Raw genomic sequence first — 10,166 nt, 5'->3', positions numbered from 1 at the left:
AAATGTTGCCAGAAAATAATAAAATAATTTTTTTCAAAATTAAAAGAACAGAATATTCTTTGTATAAAATGAGCTATATATATAATAGGTGGTACAGACTAGACTAGAATTCAGTTTGATCTGTAAGTTTTAAAAGACTAACAAAAATATCTTTAAGTTGATAAATACTAAAAATTGAATTTACAAAATGTAATTTTTTAAATCAGTTGATATAGGACTACAAATTAGTTCTAAAGAATATTGTTATTTAGTTGATACTTATGATCAGCTTTTTATTGATGAATAAAATCACGAAATAAGTAGGCCTATGTAATTAACAAAATTTCAATTGAAATAATTATTGATTTCCTTGTCTCATCTAAGTTAGCTACAGTACAGAACCATCTTCAAACTGATTAAAATTCAACAAAGGGAAATATTAAACTAGTTGAAGTAGATAAAGCAAAGACTTAGTGTTTGTGGTTTTCATCCAGATAAGAAAACTTTACACGATAACAGATTGTAAAATAAAAAAATTTTCAAAGCTTAAAAATGCATTCAAAGATGTCTAAATTCTGAGCAATGACTTAAGGCTTGTCTCTTTGTTGTATATACTCCATTGCGGATTGTAACATTTTCTTTTCAGCGATTCGTAGTTGAATTGAGAGCTTTCGACATTCTGTCATTTTCTCTTCCAGTATCTTCAAATCATCCTGTAACAAAAACTCACTTTAACATTATTATGGTTTAAATACTATAATTTATACTTGAAGTATAAGAGAAAATATAATTGTGACAGCACGATTTGGAAGAAGTTTCTCTAAGGTTTATCAACCAGAGTGTAGAAACAAGGTGGTTAAAATGGTATTTTCTAGGATTCTAGAAATAGAAAAGTATCCGTATCCCGTATTAATGTAAATTTTTACATTCATAACCATCCCAGTAGCAACGTAATATTCAGAACTTAGGGCACTGAGCAAGGAATCAGAAAAATCTTATAACTGTGTTTGAGAGTAGGGTTCAGAGAACAATATATTTGGTTCAAGGTAACAGAGGTTGAAATACAAAAGGATAGAGAGCTAAGAGAAATATATAAACACCCAGACATATGGGTGCTTTCCAAAAGTAAAACGCTCGGATGGACAGGCTATGCGTGGTGAAGAGAAGATACATAAACATTTTAATGTGTATTCCAAGGAGTAACACAAGGTAGCCGACCACTTGGAAGACCAAGAAGGAAGTGGAAAAACCAAGTAAGGAATAAAGTCCCTGAACTGGGGTATACAATAGAAGAGGCAGGTGATAAAAAAAATGAGGTATGTTAGTTGGCAAAGCCAAAAACCTCTTAAGATTTTGATGGCCATGGAGGTGAGATAAGGTTAGTGATGGTAGCAAAAACTTAGTGAGAGAATATTTTACATATTTCTAGGGTACCAATAAAACAGAATAAACTATTTCTATAACCACTATTGTACATTGTATTTTTACCTGGGCAAAGCCGGGTTTTGCTGCTAGTCTATTTAAATTTTGAGTCTATTGATCTTACCTCAAGTGTAGTTGGGTAGAGACTCTGCAGCAGTTTGATCCTAGCCAATAGGAAGTTCCAAGCCTTAGCTTCTACCTGGGTATCCAATGCACAGTCCGGGTAGGTCAGATCCAACACTCTCTCACTGTCCACCCACTGGTCCAAGTGTTCTGGGGATCACAAAAGTAACAAATTAACACTTTAGTACATATAGATAACCTCTAGCAGATGCGGCTAGTGATCAGAGGTGGTGGGATGACTGTGTATATTTTAACATAAAAATAAAACTCTGGGGCTATCACAAAAATACTACATGACTTTTATAACACACTCCTTCATACTTTATGTACTAACCTCACTCCTAACTCTGTTGCATTAAAAACCTCTTTTATTCCAAAGGAAAAGTTGATGACAACAAATTTATGGCCTTGTTTCTGACAATATACAATGTCCTAAGCAGTGATAGATTTAGCGCACATGGGCACTAGGCCGAATTAAGCTGAGCGGCCCCGTCCCTTCGGTGGAACTTTGCTGCAATCACATTGAAATGGTAAACATCTACCGCAAAGTCAAAGTCAAAGTCAAAGTCTTTATTGCCATTAAATACAACAAGTACAATAGGCTCGTCATTTAAATAAACAAAACATGCAAAATCAAAATCCATCAACAAACAATTCAAATAAATAAGCTCTCAAATAAATAAACCGCAATCAAAGGTACATTATCAGCACCATATTATAGCATACCATAGTCATAGCAAATTATAATTTTTTTCATTTATAATTTCAAAAAATAAATCTTGTTGTACCAAACCCTGCAACCCTCTTTTAATGCGGCCTTCGGTCATCGCCTGGTGGTAATTGCGGCACTGGTCTTAAGTTAAAAGTTAGAAACCTTATATAATCTACAATCCAAAACAAATGGGATTGTTTAGTTGTAGTCCAGCAGAAATACAGACGGTCCTAATTTTGATTTTGCGAGTAAAATTTACATCTGTGTGAATAAACCTTCCATAAGCATTCTCTAAAGCTCAAAGTACAACTCCTTCGTTTACTGACCCTGGTTCATGCTGAAGACTCTGAGGAAAGCCAGCAGTTGACCTTCCACTGGCTGAGCTCCCCGGAGTAGTACAAAGTCAGCAGCTGTGGGCAGTCCTAGCCTACCTAGCACCTTGGCTCTCTGGGCTGACAAGGGGTCAGACCTGCAGAGGAGAAGCAAATAAGTAACAACAGTTGTGGACCTAACAGTACATTTTAAAGTAAAAATACCCCCGCCGCAGCAAACCTGCCGACTAAGCGAATTTCCATTTGTCTGAATTGATTTTCAGTTAAATATATTTTAATAACATTAGGTTTAACGAGTACCTAGGTTTGCTGCTACAAGAAAACTAAAAAAGTGTGTTTTTGAGTAAAATATTGATAGCTTAGTCCAAAATAAATAAATTTGCCAAGTTTGATCAAAATATATCCATAAACAAGCAAACTACAACATTTGACAATATTCTCCATAAGAATAACATGGGAATTTTAAATTTACAATTTTTTTAATTTTCTCCATTACTGATAATCGAACAAAAATACTTTTATATACTAAATTATTTGTTTTTTTAAGCTCTTTAAAAAGGTCTAAAGAGAAATCGGGAAATTTCGTATTTTGAGGGTCAAAAGTGAGAAAAACCAATTTTTACCCCATAAAACCCCCCGTAAAGCCTCGTTCCCATGGTCCGATCGTGCTGGTTCGCGAACTCATTCAAGTTTATCCCGCTTTACACCTTTAAACCAAATTTCATCAAAATCGGACAAAAATTACTCAAGTTATCGCGTTCACGGACGTATATATATATACATATATAAAAATTTTAACGAATGGTGTTTTTGGCCTCTGGGGACATCAAAATGAAAAAGTAAATCGGTCCCGGGTCTAGGTCTTACCGTGCCACCTACGGTAATAGCTACTTCCCTATAGGGAAATTCGCTAAAACAAAAATAGACCGTTAGGCTACAAACTGTGGATGTGTAACCGAAAAAACAGCATCATTGCCATTACAAAATGCATATTTTAGCCTTTTATTAGTATAAACTTGATCAAGAGGCTCAAAATGATAAAATATTGATGCTGGATGAGTTTATGGATTGAGATACTTATATGGCTTTAACATACAGAGATCACCAAAGTCTTTTGTCAGGACCCTTAATGCCAATGATAAAGACCGGATGGGTTTAGTTTCAATCCACAAAAAACCCACTTTATCAGGATCAAACTGGCAAATATAAATCAAGGTTATAATTTTATCCCATAACTTTAAATGATGGCTTGGATTCACCAGAAAACTCTAAATATCAGTGTCAAAATTGGAATCATTTTTGAATCACCAAGTTGCTCTGAATCAAAAACACCCTCTTAAGAGGTTATTTACATGTTATTTCAACCATTTATGTGGGACAAATTCAATTCAGCTAAAAGGTTTAAGTTATTTTTCTTTAGCTGCTAGAAATCTTGTAAGAGATAGCAAACAGATAATGAGCAAAAGTTTATTATTTTAAATTATTTACTTAGCAACTCCCAGTCTAATACGGAAACTGTCGTGGATGTTGTCTGGATACACAAAGCCATTGTGGACGAGAAGGTCTGCATTGCTACGAGCTCCGTAGAAGATAAACACCTGAACAATAAAAAATACTGGCTCATAGGATATTAAAAGTGTATTTTCGTACAAGTCTTGATGGCTTTCATTAAAAAGATACTAAATATTTAAACGTTTTTGTAAAGCATTTAGTGAACTGGAATCTCCAAGGGACAAATATACAGTATTGCCTTGGAGACGATTAAAGTTTGCCCTTACTTGATAGGTTACCTACAGCGTAAAGTGGGCTCCAAGTCACTTCACTGATTATCCCAAAGCTAAGAGCTATTAGCATTTGACAGGATTTGAAACCAGACTTCTAGAGCAGAAGTATTTTATTCCAACCACTATATTAAACATTTTTGAGACACCAAAGCATAATGAAATTAATGTTATTACAGTCAATCAGTCATATTTTATTAGTCTACTTGTGAAAAGTTGTATTAATCTTTTAAAAGGTTAGTTAATATTACATTAGATGTAGATTAAAGTCTTGGTAAAATAAATACACAACTGACCATAGAAGTAACAGAACTGAAAAACATTGCAATCAAAACCATTAATATAATAGTTTTGAATTGAGGCAAAAAATAATTGAATTGAAGGTTTATTTTACCATTTCAGCCCAACGAGTCGTCGAGGTTGAAGTTACTTCAGCTGTTTGTTTTAATTATTGAGTACAAGTACAACATTAGATCCAAAAAGTCAAGTTCCGCGTCCCTCTAAATCAAAGTAGTAAGAAGCGTTATGGTTAGTCAAAGTACTCGGAAGGGTTTGGATACGAGAAATAAATAAACACACATGGAGACTACACAAAAACATCTTACACTATTTTTCATGTTGGTTCTTTCTATTTATTTATATATCATATCCAAAACCTTATGACGACTTAATCTTTGAGTTACAATATCACTTTTTTTACCTGACTATCAGTGGCGGATCCAATAGGGGGCTAGGAGGGTGACCCCACCCCCTCGGTCATATATATTTTTACTGCTTGTTATGTCAACATTTTACCACAATTGGCAAAGATGATGGTGATGTTCCGTTACCGGGGGATTATTCCGGGTTTTGCTGTGACCGCATCAGACAATGACAATGTCTAAACGGCCACTGGAAATGATCAGAACTGTGCCGCGATCATGGAAGACGATGGTGACGTTTCCGCGAAAGTGTGGGAGACAATAACGATGTGAAGGGGGGCTTCACCTCTAATCTCGCCTCCCCTCTATCTATAGCTGCATTCGCCACTGCTGACGATGTATATAAGAATACAGTACCATAATTTTTTGTAGTGATACTACTCAGTATTACTGAATAGTTTGCCTACAGCACGGATAAAATGAACCTTTAGTTTTCATCTAGAGTGTATTTCATCATGAAAAATATTAAGTAGAAACACAAATTATTGTTTCCGCAATAACAGTAGAGAGGTGAACAGTTAATTTACCTGCTCTCCTGCATTGAAGTCTCTCCAGGCTAGGCACTCACTGCGATCAGATCCTAAGCTGTAGTCTGTGGAGATCTGATAAAGGAAAAGAGAATGCATCAACAGATTAGACCCAGACTTTACAAAAGGACGACTAGCTTTACCTCTGCTTCTCATGAGAGTGAGAACGCTGAAGGGAAGAACGAGGTGGTAAATCTATGTTAAAACTGTTAAACTACTTCACAATTTCTTCTGTTTGATTCAATCAGCTGTCTGGTAGGGTAATAGTAGTTTACGTAACGATTGCGTTTAGATAGTCTTTAAGACAAGAGAAGAACATATTTACGTGAGTTGCGTACACTAATTTACCTACAACTGTTTTTTTTTAATTAATTACTAAAAATCACTATTAATGACTTGTAAGAGGGATTATGTTTTTGTTTATAACATCTCATAGCGTGACTTATTGAACCTAACACTCAGTTTAATCAATTAAATTGGTCTTAACAGCTGATTAGTTGACGTTCGAAGCATTACAATATTAATATTACTTCTTTTCTCTCAATCCTTGAACCTCATTGGTCCGTTACTCGGGTTGTAAAGTGAAACAATAATGCTGTTAAGTATGTAAACAATGCTGTTAAGTGAATCTTTTCAGTTTTAAGAACTGAACTGAAAAAGCTAGTTTAAAACACGATCGTTAGGTAAACTTAATAACAACAGTGGAACATCGATAACAAGACCTAACAACACCCAGGACATCAACAACCTTGATGGAACTTGTTGGGTTAACACGTCACCCAGTATAACAAAAGAAGGGGGGGGGGTAATTTTTAAATCCTCTTGAATTTATTTTACCCCTAATCACGTGTTACTGCAAACTTCGATAAGAACCTTGATAACAAGTCATATTTAATAATCCCCATGAGAGTCTAGTTATCGAGGTTCTGGTATTCAAATGTAACAGAGCAAATGTAAAAATAACAATCAAAAAAATTTTTTTTTGTTGCCAAGACCAATCAATATTTACTTGTAAGCCCATGTGTAAAATCTTTCCAAGTAATTTTGGATTTTCCAGATCTCTTGTACGTTAAGGAGAGTAAGTTGTGACCTCAGAGACTGTGTGACTATATTTTACCAGATAATGATATGAAAAACATATCTAAAAACATTTACCCAATTTAATAAATAACATAATATTGAAGAACTGGTGGATTTGACTCATACCTTTCCATTGGAGTGGTTGGCCATGTCCCACAGTGGGATGAGAGCGTTGACCATGGATGAACCATCAGCTGAAGGGATGAAGTTCTGTCTGGTCATGACAGTAGATACAGCCCATCTGTAAACAAAATTGTCGAAATATTAGAGAAAAGACAAGTATTCTTTGTGCAAATGGCTTCCATAGAAAGCATATACAGCTGCTTCATTGCGGGGGGATACGCGATCAAATTGATTTATGATGGGTTAGCCTCTGGATCAAGCTATAGCAATATTAAAATGGTTTAGAATACTCCATTTAAAAGAAAGCTCATTGCTGAGATTTAGATCCACCCGTGTCATCTTCCTTTATACTGTTAGGTACCATATGCAAGGGAGCGGTAATAAAATGTCAAAATTATCAATGACTTCATCAGTTTAAGTTGTGAAGCCTCGGTTTCATTCCAAATAGGAATGTTTCCTTTGCAAGAGACATTATCGTTCCAATGGTAAAGAGAATCACATATTATTTCAAGTCAATTGACATTTCATCACTGCCAACATCTTGCGATATTAATGTATCATAAGAACATCATAAATGTACTAAAATAGAAATGTTTTGTCGTCAAACCACAGACATTACAACCAAAAATGTTTGTACAGTATTCCTCTTTAGCTTGAAAAGGTAAGGATGGCCTTGATGAGGTATTTGCAATATACAAAAGTTAGCCAAGTTTGTAGATCACATCTAGATCGTTCCTTTCAGTGGCGGTTCCAGGATTTCATTTAGGGGGGGGGGGGTGACCACCGAGGGTCTGGGGGGTATGGTATATCATAAAAAAAATTTGGAATTTAAAGCCTAAAAACATATTTTTGTAAGTATTTGACCTCTAAAATATGCTCTACCTAATAAAAGTAAGTGCTAGTAAAAGTATGCAAGTACTGTATTTATGTTAGATAATAAAATATAAAATATTTCGGGGAGGGGATATATCCCTCCCACCCCCCTCCCTAGGATCGCCACTGGTTCCTTTGCACTTTAACAACATGGGTTGAAATTTAATTTCACCATCATGACCGGTTCGGAAGGAAGATGAAGAGATACAGGAATACAGCAACATAGCTAAACATACAATACTATATCAAAATCACCAATATTGGAGGGGAACAATTTTAACAACATGCCGTAGACAATTTTAAGACGGCAACCACAACACTGAGAAATGCGAGTTGAAAATTGAAATGCAGAAGAAAGCAGAGAGTGACAAGTTAATTCACAGTCCCAACGGAGAGAGTTCAGCCGCGAGGCGAGGGTCACCTTGAACTTGGACTTGGCAGCCTCGGTCGAGAGGGAAAGTGGCCCAGAGATCTGCCAAGGCCAATGTCACCGCCACAAGAGATAACAATGATACGGATATTGACACTACGCGTTCTACCTCCAATATTGGCGTTTGAACAGCTTGTCATTGTCAGTCAAGGATTTACAACCAAACCTTTCAAGAAAGTAACAAAAATTGTAAAGGCCGTTTTTCAAGACGCAATTAACACAGTAGTATATTTTGTACTTAGTGCACACAGGCTACCTTCTTGCCTAACAGCCTGAAAAAGATTTTAAAGAAACATGATTGCCTATTAATATATAAAGCCCAAAGTACCCATGAAAATTTTGAGAAATCTACGAGTCACGCCTCCATAAACCACATACTTAAAATGTTGGTCATGACAAGAAACCTTGCGCAAAACTATCCATTATTCCATTACAACCTTAAATTGCCCTTTAAGGTTGTAATTCCTTTCTAAAGGGAACTTTCCATATACATAATGTTATTTGTATGCTATTCTTTCAGTTCATTACCTTATTAAAATCAGGTGTGATTATTTGTTTGTATTAGGCTGCAACCACACGGGCGTTTTTCACGCACAAACGCAGCGTGAAAACACGCAAAAAAATATGAGCAGCATTAAATGTAATGGCGAATGCTACACATGATATGTTTTCCTGCAGTAGCGAGCGCCTCTTTGTTTCAATGCTACTCTAATTTTTCGCGTGTTTTCACACTGCGTTTGTGCATGAAAAAAAAAACGCCCGTGTGGCCGCATTCTTAATGATATCGATTACGGTGAACAGGAGATCATCTATAAAGTTGTTCAATTATGGATTAATGGTATCTTTGTGTGTATACACTATACACACACTTGTCTTGACCAAAGCTTTCAATTTGTCATAACCATATATTTATATCAATCTATTATTACGCAAAGCGGTTTGTTTCGAATAAGATTTTGGGCGACAAACAGCATTGACCACGATGCTACAGCGTGTCAGACGATTGTCTTTGGCGATAATAGCTTTCAAGAAAATATAATCCCATAGCAGCAGCCGATTTTAAGATAACTCATGGAAATCAAGCTTGAAACTAAAAAAAGTCCGTTTGGAATAGAGCTTTACTTGTGATTCGGATAGAAAATGTAAAAGAAATCTTCAAAACCACAATAAATCCACTGAATCCATTGGACTTCACTATAAACGCGGTGCGTAAGTCTGTTGTAACACGTAAATGTCTTCCGCGTTACTTCTGAGCTTATATATTTAATCCAATCTCACGCACGCGCGCGCGCGCACACAAACACTCACATCCTCATCTGGGTCTCCGAGAGCAGAAAGTGACACACATCTGGTCATGTTTTCCCTTTCCTCTAGTAATAGATTCTCGGCGCTGAGCAAGCATTCCAATCTCGCTCGGAATATGCGTAACAGGGGAAAATATGGCAAAAAGTAATCCATATTTGGCACCCGTTTGACGATCCTTCCTCGTATTTGGCGAGGATTATGTCGGGCACAGTGAAGACATTGGATATGAAAGAACTATCTCCCATCACATACTAAACATAATGCGGCAAACTATTGGACCCTCACGTGTGTTTAGCCGACTCCCGTTATGGAAAAGTATTAGGACAACAATCATTGAATGGCATGTTATGTACGTCATACGAAAAACAACTAGTATACTTCCTCTCATGAATTTTCTTTTCAAGGAAAACACCAGTGTTAACAATTTTAGCATATTATTAAAATAGTTTGTTGGATTTTTGTGTGCAGCAAATCAACCACTAAATATTTATTTTCATAATCATATTGGGTATCAACTTAAAGCTCTTACCTCTATATGTACCTTTTGCGAGTTTGGACGATATCTCGTAAACGTAATTTCAGAAGTTGTCATTTTTTGTTAATTCATCAAAGATGTCATCAAATAAACATCAATCATGAATGTTTCCGATTTTGAGGAAATGCGATTCAAGTGATTTTTCTTATATCAGTGAATTTCTCACATATGGGAGAGGTAAATCTGGCACCTAATTGGTATCATTAACACTTCAACTCGCATGTCTAATCACTATAAGCAACA

General features: G+C 35.8%; 1 protein-coding gene across 1 annotated transcript in view; it reads right to left on the bottom strand.

Moving 5' to 3' along the window:
* The window catches only part of LOC128986542 (actin-histidine N-methyltransferase-like), a 62,575-nt gene continuing 52,409 nt past the window's right edge, over positions 1-10,166 (bottom strand). The window contains exons 7-12 of the mRNA XM_054406956.1: positions 6,784-6,898; positions 5,578-5,652; positions 4,057-4,166; positions 2,563-2,705; positions 1,526-1,674; positions 1-692 (exon numbers count right to left, since the gene is read on the bottom strand). Of these exons, the coding sequence (XP_054262931.1) occupies positions 567-692; positions 1,526-1,674; positions 2,563-2,705; positions 4,057-4,166; positions 5,578-5,652; positions 6,784-6,898 (718 nt within the window). The 3' untranslated portion in view covers positions 1-566. The remainder of the gene's footprint in view (positions 693-1,525; positions 1,675-2,562; positions 2,706-4,056; positions 4,167-5,577; positions 5,653-6,783; positions 6,899-10,166) is intronic.

This window comes from Macrosteles quadrilineatus, unplaced genomic scaffold (genome assembly GCF_028750875.1).
Source record: "Macrosteles quadrilineatus isolate MER2022 unplaced genomic scaffold, UCM_ALF_1.0 Scaffold_2__2_contigs__length_208266976, whole genome shotgun sequence".
In the NCBI taxonomy this organism is placed as follows: Eukaryota; Metazoa; Arthropoda; class Insecta; order Hemiptera; family Cicadellidae; genus Macrosteles; species Macrosteles quadrilineatus.
The sequence above is the reverse complement of the archived record's forward strand: the minus strand, read 5'-3'. Positions and strand labels throughout refer to the sequence as shown.